The sequence below is a fragment of the Nicotiana tabacum genome, chromosome 5, assembly GCF_000715075.1.
Source record: "Nicotiana tabacum cultivar K326 chromosome 5, ASM71507v2, whole genome shotgun sequence".
Lineage (NCBI taxonomy): Eukaryota > Viridiplantae > Streptophyta > Magnoliopsida > Solanales > Solanaceae > Nicotiana > Nicotiana tabacum.
In genome coordinates this window covers 137,569,993-137,589,092 of record NC_134084.1, presented here as the reverse complement: position 1 = coordinate 137,589,092, position 19,100 = coordinate 137,569,993, and the positions used below count along the sequence as shown (strand labels likewise).

Sequence of the window (19,100 nt, the reverse complement as noted above, 5' to 3'; positions counted from 1 at the left end):
GACAGAGAAGAATAGAAATAAAATTGTTCCAAAACTCTGTAGCTTCTAGGGGATAAGCACAGACGTCTCCGTACCGATCCCTCAGACTCTACTAAGCTTGTTCATGAATTGTGAGACCTAGGCAACCTAGTGCTCTAATACCAACTTGTGACGACCCAAAATTCCCATCAACTGGGCCGTGATGGCGCCTAACATCACACTCGCTAGGTAAGCCAATGTTAGAGTTTTATTGACTATTTTCCTTTACATTTCATTGATTAAAACTTAACAAGCTAGAACAAGTAAAATTAAATGCGAATGTAAGTAAATAACCTTTTTATCCATATACTATTACCAATAACATTGCCATTACTACCCAGAATCCGGTGTCACAATCCACGAATATACTATGATTTTCTACAAATATCGGTCTGAAAGAAATTACATCTGTTTTGGAAATAAATAAAACAGTACAACAGTGATGTAAAAAAGGCGACGCCAGGGCCTGCGGATGCCAACAGGACTACCTTGAGTCTCCTAACCGTGAAATCTAAAGCCTATCTTTCAATCAGCCACTACCAGCTCCAAAATCTGCACAAAAAATGCAGAGTGCAGTATCAGTATAATTGACCCCATGTACTGGTAAGTACCGAGCCTAACCTTGACGAGGTAGTGATGAGGCTACGGTAGGGAATTACAATATAACATGCATACAATGTATAATAAAAGCAAAAAGAAGAACAGAAATAAAGCAGTATCTTGCAAGGAATGAATACAGAACTCAAGTATTTTTATCAGTATCAAGCTATAACCAATCCTTAAGTAAAATGTAAAACGACATAATAACTTATACAGTAGAAGAAAGATAAATAAACACATAAACTGATGTGGCACGCATCCCGATCCCACCATATAATCAATATCGGTACAAATGTTCACCCTTATTACTCCACATCAGTCCACCCTTATTCCTCATGTTGCAGTGTGCAACTCGATCCCACTGTACATTAACATTTCACCCTTATTCCTCCTCAATATATCACCCTTATTCCTCCTATTGCGGAGCGCTATGTTATAAAAGGCAGAATTGGGACTCGCTCGAGGCTCGCCCCGGGGCAGAGCATTCATTACATTGTGCGTAACTTATGTGTGGGGCTTAGTTCCGCGAGACTTACGCCTAGACCGTCGGGGCTTGCATCCTGGACATGCCCAACACCCAGCGTACTGGGCTCACCTAATAGAACTTTATGAAATTGTGCGTAACTAACCTTGTAAATCCGCAAATTTTCTTAATAAATCGTTGACTATTCAAAATTACTTTTTTCTTAATCATTAATCATTAAGTTGAAGTATTTTATGTCATAATTAAAATAAAAGTTATTGTACGTTATCCACTAAGACTGTTATGTTAATAAATTTTAAATACACCTTTTATTTAAAAGTATTTATTTATTAACTTTTGTTATGTCTTTATTATATAATAGTCCATAATTTCTTTTATAATTATTTTTCCAAATATGATTTATTTTACGTTTACGAGATATAATACTTATTAATTTAATAGCCCGGTATTAGCTAGTAATTATTTATAAATAATTAGTTATTATGGTATAGTATGGTGAATTATGTGTCACTTTATTAATTTGTTGAAACTTAAAAAAAATGATGCTAGAGAATCATATTTAAATTGTGAATTATGTTTTTATATAAATTCTCTTTCAAATAGAAAGCATATTAAATAAAAGGAGTATTTAAAAAAAATCAAATTATAATATCGAAATTCTTTCAAGATTCATTACTCCTTAAGAGATAAATATATGATTTCACATCGAATATATTACTTTTGATGTTTGAGTTGTAACGACGATGCAACTAATTTGCATATTATGATATATGTCATACTTTTCGTAGTATTCATAGTTGAATTATAATTTATAAATATTTTAAATAAATTGTTTGTTATAATTTTTATAATTAATTTTTAATTTTATACTACTTTAAAATTCTTGAAATTAGTAAAATTTAAAGATCTGTGGGACTTACGCCTCATGTCTCAGGGCTTATGCCTCGCCCCGTCAGAACTAAAATGCCTCGCCTCATGCACCCGCCTTTTAAAACATTGGCGGCGCGTAACCCGATCCCACCATATCAGTATCAATTATTCAATAAGTACAGAAATTTCACAATTTAACTCAACTCTCCACAATATTTAAACCTCAAACCAAAGCAAATGGAAAGCTTGTACATTATAAAACTTTAAACAATTAGTACTACTCAGCGAAACTAATCCAAATTATACCCTAAAACACCGATAAACCAGCTTAAGCCAACAATATGAAATGATGAAACTACAGTGTAACTAATACCTTCAACAATGGACAATAATGTCTGACAAGTAGCAATTAAATGAAATACCAGTAAAGCATGTAGCAGTTAAGGCGGGAAAAGACAATATAACAAGAACGAGAAATAAACAGGCAAAACAGATAAATTGGCAGCGCATATGTACTCATCACCTCACCTATACGCCATTCTCATGGATTTTTCACGTAGCAATTAAGTAATGGGTTCCTAATCCCTCGAGTCAAAGTTAGACACGTCACACACCTCGATCCACAAGCCACTTACTGATCAATTACTGCTTTTCCTCTAGTTTCTACCTCTGAACCACTCATATCTAGTCATAATTAACCTAATAACATCAATTATCGCTAAAGAAATCAATTCTAATACATAATTATAAGTTTCCCAATATTTTCCCCAAAAAGTCAAAAACCGACCCCGGGCTTGCTTGGTCAAAACTCGAGGTTCGTACCAAAACCCATTCACCCATTCACCCCCGAGCCCAAATATGTAATTATTTTTGAAATCCGACCTCAAATCGAGGTCTAAATTCCAATTATACAAAAATTCCTAATTCTATCCAACCCCCAATTTTCACCATGAAACCCCTAGATTTTTGGTTAAATTCTTGTAAAATGAAATGAAAGATTGAAAGATAAGTTATAAATATTATTTTGGACCTGTACGGGGCTCCGAAACCGTAATACGGGCTTGATACCAACAATATCAAACATTAACCAAATTCTTAAAACCATTTGATTTTCAGTCTTACAATTTTCATCAAAAATTCATTTCTCGGGCTAGGGACCTCGGAATTCGATTTCGGGCATACGCCCAGGTCCCGTATTTACATACGGACCCACCGCGTCTGTCATAATATGAGTCTGGATCCGTTTACTCAAAATGTTGACCTAAGTCAACTAAATTAACTTTTAAAGGCAAAAATTATTATTATTATTATCAATTTTTCACATAAAAGCTTTCCGGAAACGCACCCAGACTAGCACACAAATCGAGGAGGAATAATATAAGGTTTTGAAGGTCTCACAATACGAAATCAAGTTCTAAAATATAAGATAACCTTTTGGATCATCACACTTTCCTAGGCCATTTGGGCCATATACAGTACCGAATGGTTGAGCATTTGAGTGTGTAAGCACTTGAAGCTGACAACATAGTGCATCATGTACAGTGTGTGCATTGGCTTGTAGAGGTAGCAGAGTTATATTCTTTATACTGTTCGAATCTGCTTTACTTTACTATTTTGAGCTGCCTATTTAATTTGAACTACATTTCTGCACAATTATTTCTATTATACATGTACTGATTGAGTTCGTCACTACCTTTCAATTTAAAGTTTTGACTTGTTACTTACTGAGTTGGATGTATTCATGTTACTCCCTGCACCTCGTGTGCTGTGTTTCTGGTTACGACAGAGGCTGCTGATCGAGGTTTCTGAGCTCAGAGACTATCAAGGTAGCTGCACGGCATTCGCAGGCCTTGACTCTCCTTCTTTATCACTAGTTGTATTTCAGTTATTTCTCTAGACTCTATTATGATATAGACGCTCATGTACTCAATGACACCCCGATTTTGGGTTGGATTGTATTGCATTTTGGGAATTATTCTGTTTTCAAAAGGTTTCTTTAATGTCAAATGATTCCGTTTTTACTTTCAAAGTTATTCTATTGTGATGAGTTGTTAAGTAGAGGCTGGCCTAGTTCCACGATAGGTGCCATCACGACAGTTGATTTTGGGTCGTGACATAAACTAAATCAATAAATGCAAATCTACCAACTTTTATACACACATCTATTATTTAACGAATAGTCAAATTATATATATATATATATATATATATATATATATATATATATATATATATATATATAATATTCTTAATTTAAATTATTTATTGCTAAAGTTTGAATTGCTAGTTTGATATAAAATAAATATGGATAACTATTTACAAACTAGTAACAACACCTAAGAAGAATAACACAAGTATACTTCTAAGAAAAAAATGGAGTCTATTACTCGAACGATCACTAAACTATCCTAAATTACCTAGTAAAGTCATCTTTCTTTTGTTTATCACTTAACTGTGCCTATTGCATATAAAAGGCCATTTAACCAGATTTCTCAAACTTTTGATGTCAAAATACCTATTTTATCCTCTAAATTATTATTAACTTTTATCTTTTTAATTTTTTAAAAACTTTTTAAATAATATAATTTTCCCTTTCTATATTATGGACTTACCGATAGAATAAATTAATTTTTTATTATAAAGTAAAAAAGTGCAAAATATTTTTTAAGCATATATAATGTTGGAATAATAAAATAATTGAGCTAAATAATAACGTTTTAATTTAAATAATATTTTCGTAATAGTAATTTTGATAAATACAACAAAAAATCGAAGAATTATTTACACAATTTAGAATAAAAGAGAATAGAAGCTTTTAAAATATATATTCCATACAATTAATATAAGAAATAATTATTTAAAATAGTGGTATATTTTGTAATATGCATCCTATATTCTTGAAAACTATGTTCAATTATTTTATTGTTCTAATATTATATATGCTATAAATATTTAAATTTAAATTTTATAATTAAAATTTATTTATTATATAGGTAAGTTTATAGTATAGATTTAAAAGAAAAAAATTATTATAATATTAAAAAAGTAATAAAAAGATAAAGATTGATAATTGGAGGGTAAATAGTTATTTGGTTATTGAAAGTTTGAAAAGTTTGGTTTAGCTATTTTCTAAGTGCTATATGCATATGCATAGTTTAGTATAATTCTTTTGTGATAAATAAAAGAAAGATGGCTTAATAGGTAATTTTGGATAATTGACGAGGAACTCAAAAAATTAGGTGTTGAAAGTTGAGGAAGAAAAGTCTCCCCAAAGCCCTGCCTTTCTCTCTCCCTCTATCTTTGAGCTAGGCCGAGAGAGAGAGAAGAACACCCCGACGACGAAGAAGACTTGTTTACTCTCTTAGATCAGTAAAGGCAACTTTGTATTCAGAAGCTTATAAATGGATCAGATATTGAACAAGTTGGGTTCTTACTGGATTGGTCAGAAAGCCAACAAAGAGTTCAATTCCGTCGGCGATGACATTAACGTACGTCCCTTTTTCTCTATTTACTCCCTTCCCCAACAAAGCTTAGGGTTTACTGTTTACACCAATTCTGGTCTAGTCTAATTTCCCGATAATTTAATTTGGGGGTGGGGGGTTACTTAAACTACGTTTTTTTTTGGGATCACTAGATTACGGGGTTCAATTGATTGATTTACCGTTAAAGATTAAATTTTTTATGGTCAATGGTGGTGATATATGTACCCTGTTTTTGAATATGCTTAATTAGAAGTTTATTCTCTTAATTGCGTTTTTCTCTTTTAAACTGTTCTTTCTTGTGAGCTTGTTTTTAGGGAAATTCTTTCAAATTTAGTCTCTTGTCTCTAGAGAAAGGAATGGAAAATTAATGTGATAATTACAGATATGAGTGCAAACGGTATGGTGATAGAAAGTTTATTTAAAAGAAATATGTCATGCATTTATTGGTTTGGCGCAAACATAGGTGCTCATAACTTTTTTCCCGTGATATATTGTCGAGAGAAGTGCCTTCGCTTGTTTCTCAAATAAGTACATTGCAACATCGTTTATTGAGATTAGTCATGGAGGGATTACTTTCGATTTTGGACTCCAGTTGAACTGAACTTTAAGTGAGCTTTCTATCTAAGCCATGGTTTAGCTACTGATATGTCTGAGAAACATGACTCTCACCTGTATCCGATCTCACATATAGGCAAATCCCTGTAACCAACCTCATATACTGAGGGAACATAGAAGTAAGCTTCTTAGTTTCTTCATTAAACGCATAGTTGGTGGCATCATGAGGGAAAATAACTGCTGGAATTCCGTATTCCTTCAGCCGATGTCACGAGGCTTTTGCATTTCTCCTACGAATCTATAGTTAAGTAGGGATGAGTGAGCTGCTGACTTTGCCGGCATTTGGCAAAATAATAACAGAGAAAAAAAAGCTCATGACTGGGCATCCTTAGATAATTACCGGAAAATGAAGCATCCTCGAGAAATGAATCGATGGTGTTCCCTAAGAGCAAACGAAAATTTTGATATGAAAGATTTTTTGTGTATGACATTTGAGAAGGCAAATTCGTAAAAAATCTCTATGAATTAATCAAACCATCCAGCTAAGCACCTTAACCGGCTTTCCTCTCTAGAACAAGATGTGTGAGGAAATGACTCTTTGCTGTAAGCGTAAATGAAATAGCGGGAAATAGATTATGAACAGAATGATACCACGGAGATCTCAATTTTTTCTCTTAGTCCAACACAAAATCGCAGCTTGACAAACTTTTAATAAGTCTTATTACCTCCCACATGTTAGTGTTTTGCTTATCAAGTTTTGGGCCAATACTCTATTCTTTCGCATAAATTTTTATTTTCCCCACCGTTCTCAAGCTGAGCTAGATGGATTAGTTTCTTTGCTGCAATCATCACTTGTTTAATTGCAGACAAAGAATTGTTGGAGTGGGCATAAACTTTGTTGAATTACATCCTCTTTCTTTCCTTTATTGCATTCTTGGATTTCAAAGCACAAGAAATTTCTTATGTAAAAATGTAGAAAACATGCTCTGTGTCTTGTCCTACTTTGTTACTACAATAAGTGCACAACCAACATCCTATCATGCCATGGATCCGAAAAGCTGAAGCTTTACTCTTGAATAGGAACTTATTTCCTGAAAATATAGGTATTGTGCTAGGATATGGGTTCTTTCTCCTTTTTATTATACTCTAGTGTTATCCTCGTGTTTCCTATTTTTAGATTGATATTAGTACCTGATGTTTCCTTTGCTTCCTTTTTATTTTTTCTGGTTGTTGCTACTATCTCGCTTTTCATAGTCTTTTCTCTTTTGTCATAACTGCTGTGTTTTTGCTTTATTGAGCCGAAGGTCATCCAACGACAACCTCTCTACTTTCACAAGGTAGGGGTAAGGTTTGCGTACATATTACCCTCCCCAGACCCCACTTGTAGGAATACACTGAGTATGTTGCTCTAGGACAAAATGGTCATATAGCTTTTAAAGGATATTTCTGTAAGTTAACTTTGGACTTAGTAGGTTCCTACTTGTAGTATAGTATGATAATGTTGTGCATTACAAGTATGAAAAGCATTTTACCGACGAAAGTAATTACAAGATCCACCTTCAAGTTTCTGCACTGGTGAAACTATTAAATTGAAATTGATGCAATAAATTAAAATAAGTTCCAATTTTGTTCAAATATTGATGAGTGTCAATCTGCTTTGATATGTGTGAGCTGAGACTATTTAAGGAATACCTACCCTAACCAAAACAAAATATGTTTACTAATTTGCAATTTGCTTGGAGAAACCATTTGCTTATTTTTATTGATTTAGTTCTGATTGAGATCTCTCCATGGACTTTCTCTCTTCTCGTCTTCTTTTTACATGTGTCTGGGACTTCTTCCCCTTTTTAAAATTAGTCCCTGCAAAGCAGTATTGAAGGAGGAAGCAAATGGCTGGTGAACAAGATTAAAGGTTAGTCTTCCTCCTCATTATCTTTTAGCTCCTTTTGTCTTCTGTAAACTTTTACGTCTAACCCTGAAGCTGTCTGAACACTAGCATGCTAGTACCCCATCCCCCTAGTGAACATTAGGCTGGCACAGGAACAGAGAAATAAAATGCTCACCTTTTACTTCTTTTTGCAGTCTTGTCTCATGATGTATAGGATAGTTGATTGTGGATATTCAGGCTGCCGAGTAAACTAGCTTATGATAAACCATGTTGAATGTCCCCAAAAAAACACAATCAATTTCTAGTTTTTTCTCAGAAAAATCTATTCTTTCTTGAAATGAAAAAGAGGCTAAAGCTGTTTAGCTGGATGGTTGGAATACAACAACAAAAAAAGCCAGTGTAATCCCACAAGTTGGGTTACCTTGATGGTTTGAATAATTTAATACTATTTTGTAAATGTTTGATTTCTTAAAAGGTATACCCAAATATTTTCTCATATCGAATTCTTCACTTACTCGTAGAAACAACATCGATTAATTTTGTTGAAGATGCTGTCATTTTATCGATGATAATCTATGGACGCTCGTCAGTATGAGTCTTGAGCTAGCTCTCTCTCTCTCTCTCTCTCTCTCTCTCTCTTATTCCTTTGCCAAAATAGTCAGGAGCTATCTTATCCCTGCTTTGCATCGGATTTGCAGGAAAAATGCAAAAGCCATTGCCAGAACTGCTAAAGGAGTATGACCTTCCAGTAGGCATTTTCCCTCGTGATGCCACCAACTATGAGTTCAATGAAGAAACCAAGAAGCTTACTGTCTATATTCCCTCAGTATGTGAAGTTGGTTACAGGGATTCGTCTGTATTACGCTTCTCTACAGCTGTTACTGGGTATTTGGAGAAAGGAAAGCTAGCTGACATAGAGGGAATGAAAACGAAAGTGATGATGTGGGTAAAAGTTATGGCTATTTCATCTGAAAAGTCAAAGCTTCATTTCACGGCTGGCTTGAAGAAAACCCGTAGTAGGGAAGCTTATGAGGTCTTGAGAGATGGAGTCGCTGTAGATAAATTCTAGTGTTGTCAACTTATTATGAACACTGAGATTGTCATATATCTGTAAAGCCTTAAAGTATTGCTCTTCATTGCTTCTTTGTTCGAGTTGTTGTAGTTGCGACTTCTCTGTGAAACAGTTGTGTGAATATTTTGAATTTGGATTAAATTGGAATGTTAATTGCAAACTTATGAAATATAAAAATGTTGTAAAACCAGATTTCGCATGTGTCAAAGTTGAGTCTTTTTTGAGTCGGGGATAGTATCTAACTAGCTGGCTCTATTCATTGTCGGAATGTAAATAAAAAAGAAAATGCACCAGCCGGGAATCGAACCCGGGTCTGTACCGTGGCAGGGTACTATTCTACCACTAGACCACTGGTGCTGCTGTTTATCCATGATTGTTTTTACCTAGTTTTGTAGTCATTGACTTTGCTAATGCTATTACAGTTCTTATTAGCCTAAAAAAGATGAGGTTATCATACTTAGGTATTAGGGAAAGCAGTTACACAATTTCTTTGTCGCTTAAAAATAGATGATGTTATAAAGCTTACGCAGGGGTGACAAACGGGCGAGTCGGGTGGGATATGCGGCGGGTTAAAACGGGTAATACAAAAACTAATAAATTCTTCAGTCCGACCCATATTTAATACGGATAAAAAAAAGGTTAATATGACTTCTTGAATATGATCACTGTTGGGAGAATTCCTAGTCTCCCATACTTTAGGAACCCCAAATTTAAAAAGTTACACCCATTGTTTTCCATTTTCTAAGTGGATAACATAATTTTTATTCATATTTGACCCATTTTTAAAAAGTTCATTATCCAACTCATATTTTAATGGATAATATGGGTGAATAACTATTTTTTGTTTTATCCATTTTGCCACCACTAAGATTAGGTATTAGTTAAGCAGTTGGAAAAATGAAGATACAGCTACCGAACTTCTTTAATTTATCTTTTATGTCATTGATCTTCCTGCGAGTACAAAGCTTGATTTTCTCAATTTTTGGTGTGAACTCTCAGCGGGATAAAACGTTAAATATGTACTGTATTTGTTCCTGTAACCCATAATGCACTTTTATAGTTTTGCAAAGCGAAGAAGTCCCAAATCTAATTTCCCTGAATAGTATTTTCTCGGTCCGTTGAGCTGTAAGTATATTACTATATGATTGCATAATTGAATGAAAAACCACGCTTGGAACTTACAGATGTATACTTTATTATATCTGATGTTTAATGAATGTTTCCTTTGACTAAGACCCATTTAACCTTTATTCATATTCATGTGATGCTTGAACGTTATAGCAGCTCTGGTGTAGATGGATAATCCATGAATAGCTCGAGCAGAGACCTAGAAAGGAATTTATACCCAATGACCTTAAAAATAGATGTTCTTACTTTTTTGACCCCGGCTTGTCTCATGGGTAAAAACCTTTAAAGCCAAAAGTTAAAAATGTTGTCATGGAGCAAGCGAAGGGCAACACTAGTTAAACTTGAAGTTACCCATGAGACATGCTGGATAAAAAATCAATAATGACACAGAAGTCTTCTATTTGTGCAAATTATCCAACCTGAAAGGCTCATAAAAGTGACCACGCAATATTATTCCGTAAAGTTTTCCGTGTGACCTATAGGTCACGAGTTCGAACAATGGAAGCAGCCATTAATGCTTGTATTAAGGTAAGTTGTCTACATCACATCCGTAAGAATACGGCCCTTTACCGAACTTTACATAAATATGAAATACATTATGCACCGACTGTTCATTTTTAATACTTGATTCACATCCAATGGTTGACACTGTTTTAACTATGATTTTGATTGCTATTTATGTAGTAATATTTCAGCATAACTAGGATTACAACATTGAACCCCAGGTTAACGATATTTCAAACTTATCACGCACACCAATTAATTTGATACTCATAATTGAAATAAAATCTCCCTTACAGTGATTCTTGTCAAATCAGCATCCCAAATTCATGTGAAAACTTCAAAAACATGTTAAATGAAGAAACCAATATAGCAGCCCAAGCAATATGCTAGTGGGCACCTCAAAATAGCACAAAGTGCAAAGATAAGAGCAAAACCAAACAAAAGTACAAGGCTAGCAAAATTATAGAAAGGTACATTAGTTTCATGCTAGAGTTAGAAAAATTAATTGTTCTTGCCTTGAAATAGTAAATGTATCCTTCTACGGTACAGAAAACCCAATTATACCCTACGAAAATCCAGTGAATCTCCACCAAGAATGTGTGATCGTTACTGTGTTAAAACAAAAAATCAGAAAACTGTTAGAAGAATAAAGATATGTATAAAATAGTAAAGAATCAGAAATATTCCGAGTCCACAATTTTCTTGTGCGTCCTTAAGAAATTTTAACCCCCTCACACGTTGCCAAGGTAATGGATTAAATCCTCCCAGGATAAAACGGAATAGACCTTCCTGCAACAGTGGCAATACAAACTGCAGGATACCAACGAACTCAAAGAACGGAGCAAAATCACACTTACAAATTTGAGAGAGAGAGACTGTGAATTAAGATGCAGTATATTCAGAAAGAAAGAAGTTCTAGAGTATTTTTCGTATATGAAAGATGCAGCCTTGCCTCAGAATTTATAGGCAAATATCAGAAGAGGTGTCTGGAAAGGTGCCTTTTCAGAAAATACGTGGCCTGCCGCAGTTATACCGCGATCGCCAGAGAGCCTCTCTGAATCTGACTGCCGCGATTCTACCGCGGTCGCGGCAGAACCGCGGCCAGCGAGGCCCTCTGAACTTTCAGCAGTGTTCTGACGTATTTTCAGCAGTGATTTGACATTTAATTAATTATTAAATAATTAAATAAATTTTGTCCAAAAATAATCTTATCGATCATTTGACAAATCCGAAGCCGAAGCTGAAGCCGAAGCCAAAGCCGAGCCGAGCGAGCGACGACGACGGCGCGAGGGTTCATTCTCTTCAACTCCTTTTAAGAGCTTTAAAAAGTGAATCTATATATAAGCACATAAATGTGATTGTCCCTCACCAATGAGGGACAAAGTGCAAGACAAAAGTTCACTTCTTCAAATTTTCATTTTCCCTTCATTTTATTTACCTTCATTTCCAATTCACACTTCTTCTACTTTAAAGCCCAATGGCTTAAAGTCCAACAATCCCCCACATGAATGGGAATGGCTGTATCAAGAAATATCATAGATGAAAGCTCTGTGATTTTGCAAGTAAGGATTAATTGCATCTGGATAAGTAGGTTTCCCTTTGAATTTTCCGTAGTGAACATATGTCGGATATACTCGGTCAATCGGTAGATTTGATATCTTTGAACCGTCGAACTTTAGTGTATACCTAGATAGCCATATGTCACACAACCAACCCTTAACCGTCTTTTGGTTCTCATTGTTGTGTTCGTTTTAGCCATGAACACCGCCTGGTTTTATAAGTGCGTAGAGAATTGGCCTTACAGAATTCTCATTGAAGCGGCTTCCACTTCACACTTACATAGGTGATTCCTAAATGTGTAATCCTTTAGATTGACACTATTTGATAAATACCTCATCAAACTTAGGTAATCATTAAAGAACGTGTAAAGTTCTATCCTTGTTACTGAACATTGTCTTCATCACGAGAATGGACCAAAGTTTTTATTTTGACAATGTTGAACCGGTCAATCATAACTTTGTTTGAGCTCCTTGAACCTAGATCTTGGAACAACCAAAATTCTAGGTAGAGTTACCGCCATGTTGACTTGTCCTCGGCCATAGTCCCATTCCCTTAGATGACTTCTCAACTCCCTCTCTAGTTAAGTCTTTTGTAAGTGGATCCGCAACATTATCCTTTGATCTTACATAATCAATAGTGATAATTCCACTAGAAAGTAGTTGTCTAACGGTATTATGTCTTCGTCGTATATGACGAGACTTTCCGTTATACATACGCTCCCTGCCCGTCCTATAGCAGCCTCACTATCGCAATGTATGCAAATAGGAGCCACAGGTTTTGGCCAGAACGGAATGTCTTCTAAAAAATTCCGAAGCCATTCAGCTTCTTCACCGGCTTTATCCAATGCTATAAACTCTGATTCCATTGTAGAGCGAGCGATACATGTCTGTTTGGAAGACTTCCAAGATACTGCTCCCCCACCAACAGTAAACACATATCCACTTGTGGACTTTGTTTCTGATGAGCCGGTTATCCAATTAGCATCACTATATCCTTCAATAACCACAGGATATTTATTGTAGTGCAAAGCGTAGTCTTGGGTATATTCCAAATATCCCAGAACTCGTTTCATAGCCACCTAGTGATGCTTGTTAGGATTACTTGTGAATCGACTAAGTTTACTTATTGCACAAGCTATATCGGGTCGTGTGCAGTTCATGATGTACATTAGACTTCCCAACACACGAGCATACTCCAATTGAGATGTACTTTCACCTTTATTCTTCATAAGATGATGGTTTAAGTCAATTGGAGTCCTTGCACTTCTAAATTCCAAGTGTTTGAATTTTTCAAGTACCATTTTCACGTAATGTGATTGAGACAAAGCTAGACCTTGAGGAGTCCTCTGGATTTTAATTCCTAGAATTACATCGGCAACTCCTAAGTCTTTCATATCAAACTTACTAGCAAGCATACGCTTAGTAGCTTGAATGTCGGCAATGTCTTTGCTCATTATTAGCATATCATCAACATATAAGCAAACAATGACTATATGATTTGGAACGTTCTTAATGTAAACACATTTATCACATTCATTAATCTTAAAACCATTTGACAACATTGTTTGGTCAAATTTCGCATGCCATTTCTTGGGTGCTTGTTTTAGTCCATAAAGGGACTTGACAAGTCTACACACCTTCTTTTTTTTTCTCGGAACCACAAACCCTTCAGGTTGGTTCATGTAAATTTCTTCCTCAAGATCACCATTTAAGAATGCTGTTTTTACATCCATTTGATGGATTTGAAGACCATACAAGGCGGCTAACGCTATTAGCATCCGAATAGATGTAATTCTTGTTACCGGCGAGTATGTGTCAAAATAGTCAAGACCTTCTCGTTGTCTAAATCGTTTGACAACAAGTCTTGCCTTGTATTTGTCAATAGTACCATCGTCCTTCATTTTCTTCTTGAAAATCCATTTAGAATCCAACATTTTGTTACCTGGAGGAAGATCAACAAATTCCCAGGTATGGTTGCTCAATATGGATTCTATTTCACTATTGACATTTTCTTTCCAATATTGTGCTTCTGAGGAAGACATTGCTTCCTTGAAGGTACGAGGCTCATTTTCTAACAGAAAAGTCAGAAAATCTGGACCGAATGAAGTAGATATCCTTTGACGTTTACTTCTTCTTGGATTTTCTTCATTAGGCATACCATATGTTATTTCCTCTCGAGGTCGTTTTGACTTTTGGCAGGTCACTTCACTTTCCTTGTTATACGGATAAATAGTTTCAAAGAATTCAGCATTATCTGATTCTATTATCGTATTAATGTGAATCTCAGGATTTTCTGATTTATGAACCAGAAAACGATATGCCTTGCTATTGGTTACATATCCAATAAACACACAATCAACCGTTTTTGGACCTATCTTAACCCTTTTAGGTTTAGGAACTTGTACCTTAGCTAAACACCCCCACACTTTGAAGTATTTCAAGCTAGGCTTCCTTCCTTTCCACTTTTCATAAGGAATGGACTGTGTTTTACTATGAGGTACACAGTTGATTATCCGGTCAGCTGTAAGTATAGCTTCCCCCCCCACAAGTTCGGTGGTAAGCCAGAACTTATTAGCAATGCATTCATCATCTCCTTCAATGTTCGATTCTTCCTCTCCGCAATTCCATTAGATTGTGGAGAGTAAGGGGCAGTTGTTTGGTGAATAATGCCATTTTTCAAACAAATTTCTTCAAAAGGAGATTCATATTCGCCACCCCTATCACTTCTTATCATTTTAATCTTTTTGTTTAGTTGCGTTTCAACTTCACTCTTGTATTGCTTGAAAGTATCAATTGCCTCATCTTTACTATTAAGTAAATAAACATAGCAGTATCTCGTGCTATCGTCAATAAAAGTAATAAAATATTTTTTCCCACCGCGAGATGGTGTTGACTTCATGTCGCAAATATCTGTGTGAATTAAGTCTAAAGGACTTGAATTCCTTTCAACGGACTTATAAGGATGCTTAGCATACTTTGATTCCACACATATTTGACATTTGGAATTAATGCAATCAAATTTTGGCAATACTTCTAGATTTATCATCTTCCGCAATGTTTTGAAGTTTATGTGACCTAAACGCGAATGCCATAAAGTGTTTGACTCAAGTAAGTAAGAAGAAACAATTCACTTTATTGATAGGAACTGCTATTACATTTAGCTTAAAAAGGCCCTCATTTAGGTAACCTTTTCCTACATATACATCGTTCTTACTAAGTACAACACTATTAGAAACAAAAATACATTTGAATCCATTCTTAACAAGAAGTGAGGTAGACACAAGATTCTTGCGAATTTCTGGAACATGGAGGACTTGATTTAGAGTCACTATTTTTCCCGACGTCATCTTCAACGCAATCTTGCCAACTCCTTCAATTTTGGCCGTTGATGAATTTCCCATGAAGATTGTCTCGTTGGGTCCTGCCGGGGAATAAGAAGAAAATAACTCCTTGTTAGCACAAACATGGTGGGTGGCTCCAGAATCTATCCACCATTCTTTTGGATTTCCTACCAAATTGCATTCAGACAATATGGCACATAAGTCCTCCATTTCATCTTCAACCATGTTAGCTTGATTCTTTTTCTTCTTATCATTCTTGGGCGCACGACAATCCACGGCCTTATGCCCAGATCTTCCACAGTTGTGGCAATTACCCTTGAACTTTTTCTTGCTTGGGTAATTCTTTGGTCCGGAAGCCTTCTTCCTCTTCTTATTTTGTGGCGCCTCCTCAACAACGTTTGCCCCCATTATTGTCGAGTTTCCATGTGACTTCTTTTCAGCATTTTTGTTGTCTTCTTCTATCCTCAGACGAACAATCAAGTCTTCTAGTGTCATCTCCTTCCGCTTGTGTTTAAGATAGTTCTTAAAATCCTTCCACAACGGAGGTAACTTTTCAATGAAAGCAGCGACTTGAAAGGCCTCATTTATGACCATACCTTCAATAACAAATTCATAATTAATAATAAAATAAATCTTATTAATAAAATTATTGATTCGGGTCATACCTTCAGCAAGGAGGTCATGCACAATGACTTGTAATTCTTGGACTTGAGTTATGACGGACCTAGTGTCAATCATCTTGAAATCCAAAAACCTTGCAGCCACGAACTTCTTAAGTCCGACATCCTCAGTCTTGTACTTCTTCTCAAGTGCATTCCATAACACTTTTGAAGTTTCCATGACACTATAAACATTGTACAAGCCATCTTCCAAATAACTCAATATGTAGTTTTTGCACAAGAAATCAGAATGTTTCCATGCTTCAGTTACAACAAGTCGTTCATCATCCGGAGTATTTTCAGCCATGACCGGAGGATCCTCCTTGATGAAACGTTGCAAACTCAACGTAGTAAGATAAAATAGCATCTTCATTTGCCAACGTTTGAAGTCAATACCGGAAAACTTTCCGGGTTTTTCTGCCGGTGCCATAGCATGAGAAAGAGTAGAACGACTTGCAACAGTAGCAACCGTTCCCGCAACACTTCCATTAGTTTGGTTTTCATTCGTCATATTTCTGTAAAGTTGAAAACAATACAGAACTTGTTAATCAGTGAAGTTTTTGATATCTTCAAACTGAATATCAAACCAACCATACAACACGTAACAATGGTGAAGTTTTTATATACTTTAAACTCGTACGTTTATTATTCCGGCAAAGTTTTTATGTACTTTAAACCGGACAAAAACAATTATAGGAGTAGAAAGCAACAAGGCTTTAGTCTCCAACAAAGTATAAAGAAAACAGTTTAATAATCAACACAGAAACGTTAGTAAATAAAATTCCTTAAGGTTGTGATCGTTACTGTGTTAAAACAAAAAATCAAAAAACTGTTAGAAGAATAAAGATATGTATAAAATAGTAAAGAATCAGAAATATTCCGAGTCCAGAATTTTCTTGTGCGTCCTTAAGGAATTTTAACCCCCTCACAGGGAGGATAAAACAGAATAGACCTTCCTGCAACAGTGGCAATACAAACTGCAGGATACCAACGAACTCAAAGAACGGAGCAAAATCACACTTACGAATTTGAGAGAGAGAGACTGCGAATTAGGATGCAGTATATTCAGAAAGAAAGAAGTTCTAGAGTGTTTTTCGTATATGGAAGATGCAGCCTTGCCTCAGAATTTATAGGCAAAAATCAGAAGAGGTGTCTGGAAAGGTGACTTTTCAGAAAATACGTGGCCTGCTGCGGTTCTACAGCGATCGCGGCCGAACCGCGGCCAGAGAGCCTCTCTGAATCTGACTGCCGCAATTCTACCGCGGTCGAGGCAGAACCGCGGCCAGCGAGGCCCTCTGAACTTTCAGCAGTGTTCTAGCGTATTTTCAGCAGTGATTTGACATTTAATTAATTATTAAATAATTAAATAAATTTTGTCCAAATTCTCTTCAACTCCTTTTAAGAGCTTTAAGAAGTGAATCTATATATAAGCACATAAATGTGATTGTCCCTCACCAATGAGGGACAAAGTGCAAGACAAAAGTTCACTTCTTCAAATTTTCATTTTCCCTTCATTTTATTTCCCTCCATTTCCAATTCACATTTCTTCTACTTTAAAGCTCAATGGCTTAAAGTCCAACAGAATGTTTGTGAGATTATCACACCAATAGCAGGTCAGATTTACTGTTTATTTTTACTTTTACTAGTTAGTGTACATAATTATACATTGTTATATATATATAATGCACGAATTATACTTCCACAGGTTATTTTTGGTTTAAGAGATGAGGTGTGCAGCTATTTAGGCTAATTTTTCATTGTTTTTCTCCTTAGATTCCATCCATTTACAAGAGCTTCTGACCAACTGATTCAAATTATATTCACAAATTTCAACACAGAATATAAATATATCACTAAAATTTAATAAATACCGAATTCTGAATTCACTATTCAAAAGTACAATGAGTTCAATACAAACAACTTTAAAGATTAAATCTATCAAGTTTAAATCTTAAATGTACATCTATTTGCCACTAAGGCTAATCCTAATTCTACGTCGTGTTAAAACAGATGCTCTCCTTATTTTCATCAAGTACACAGATTCTAACAATTTTCAACAATTTGTTTAGCATCACATCTAGTTATGAATATAACGAATCTGATTCATGATATATTGAGGTGCGGAGTTTGAACACGACCTACACGTTCGACAAAATTCAGTAACTTTTGTCCAAAATATGTATTTGTCTTAAGAAATTTATCGAAAATAAATAATTTATTAATTTAGAACCCAGTAACTTAAACATTAAAATCACGAACCCATAAGCTTCAAGTCCTGCCTCTATATATATTCCATCTTGCTCCATCAAACTCCCAAATATCGCGATAAACGGCTTAAATATATATAGTTGACATGGGAATGTTAGGGATAAGGTGATGGAACAATTTGGTCTGGTGAAGACCTCTGAGACTTGGAGCTATAAGAATAATTTGAACGTTTCCTACACAGTAAGAAGATCACAGTGACAAGAAAAAGGATAAAAAGAATAACAAGTACCAGCAACATAATTTCTCCATTGAGAGCAAAACTATATATGATTCTTAGCAGATAGCATCGCATCATCTTTCTGCGAAAAATCATCGGGAGTCATGTACGAGGGTGTATTCAAAGGATACATCAGGAAAGATAGTGCTAAGTGTTAACAAACTTATGGTATATTTATTCTTCTTTTTCATTACGATGTAGAATATCAGTGGAGCTTTTAAGAAGGTGAGGTTTTAAGATAGTTTCTTGGCATGTTATGTTGTGTCACAACAACTTGTGTGATAGCCCACCTTGAATTGTCCATTTTCACCCCCCAACCCCAACCCCACCCTACACCCCGGTCCGGTTGAAAGGCTCACTCCTTCCCTCGATTGGTCCAACTTCTCTATCAGCTTGGTCCGATAGAGGATCATGCCATGGCAAATGTCTCATCCGGAAGAGGCGAATCCAACGTA

At 35.4% G+C, this 19,100-nt stretch overlaps 2 protein-coding genes and 1 non-coding gene across 3 annotated transcripts; 1 reads left to right on the top strand and 2 right to left on the bottom strand.

Moving 5' to 3' along the window:
• Positions 1-5,185: 5,185 nt before the first annotated feature.
• Positions 5,186-9,156, top strand: LOC107818687 (uncharacterized protein At5g01610). Its single transcript, XM_016644723.2, has 3 exons — positions 5,186-5,460; positions 7,867-7,921; positions 8,596-9,156. Exons 1-3 carry the CDS (start codon positions 5,374-5,376, stop codon positions 8,964-8,966), a joined length of 513 nt encoding a protein of 170 aa, XP_016500209.1. The 5' UTR covers positions 5,186-5,373; the 3' UTR covers positions 8,967-9,156.
• Positions 9,157-9,255: 99 nt separating this feature from the next.
• On the bottom strand, positions 9,256-9,326 carry TRNAG-GCC (transfer RNA glycine (anticodon GCC)). The gene has a single exon. It is a non-coding gene; the product is annotated as a tRNA-Gly (tRNA).
• A 5,948-nt stretch (positions 9,327-15,274) lies between these two features.
• LOC142181242 (uncharacterized) lies at positions 15,275-18,852 on the bottom strand. Its single transcript, XM_075254097.1, has 4 exons — positions 18,658-18,852; positions 16,167-16,675; positions 15,673-16,097; positions 15,275-15,581 (listed from the first exon to the last, which is right to left on the bottom strand). The coding sequence occupies exons 2-4, from the start codon at positions 16,669-16,671 to the stop codon at positions 15,510-15,512; spliced, it is 1,002 nt and encodes a 333-aa protein (XP_075110198.1). The 5' UTR covers positions 16,672-16,675; positions 18,658-18,852; the 3' UTR covers positions 15,275-15,509.
• Between the last annotated feature and the right edge of the window lie 248 nt (positions 18,853-19,100).

Bases quoted from the DNA above. Each gene is read 5' to 3' on its own strand.
- LOC107818687 (XM_016644723.2), top strand. From the start codon at position 5,374: ATGGATCAGATATTGAACAAGTTGGGTTCTTACTGGATTGGTCAGAAA. The intron at 5,461-7,866 runs GTACGTCCCTTT...TTTTAAAATTAG, and splicing joins CCGTCGGCGATGACATTAAC to TCCCTGCAAAGCAGTATTGA. The intron at 7,922-8,595 runs GTTAGTCTTCCT...TCGGATTTGCAG, and splicing joins GCTGGTGAACAAGATTAAAG to GAAAAATGCAAAAGCCATTG.
- LOC142181242 (XM_075254097.1), bottom strand. From the start codon at position 16,671: ATGACGAATGAAAACCAAACTAATGGAAGTGTTGCGGGAACGGTTGCT. The intron at 16,098-16,166 runs GTATGACCCGAA...TTGTTATTGAAG, and splicing joins GCATGACCTCCTTGCTGAAG to GTATGGTCATAAATGAGGCC. The intron at 15,582-15,672 runs GTAGGAAATCCA...ATTCCCCGGCAG, and splicing joins TATTGTCTGAATGCAATTTG to GACCCAACGAGACAATCTTC.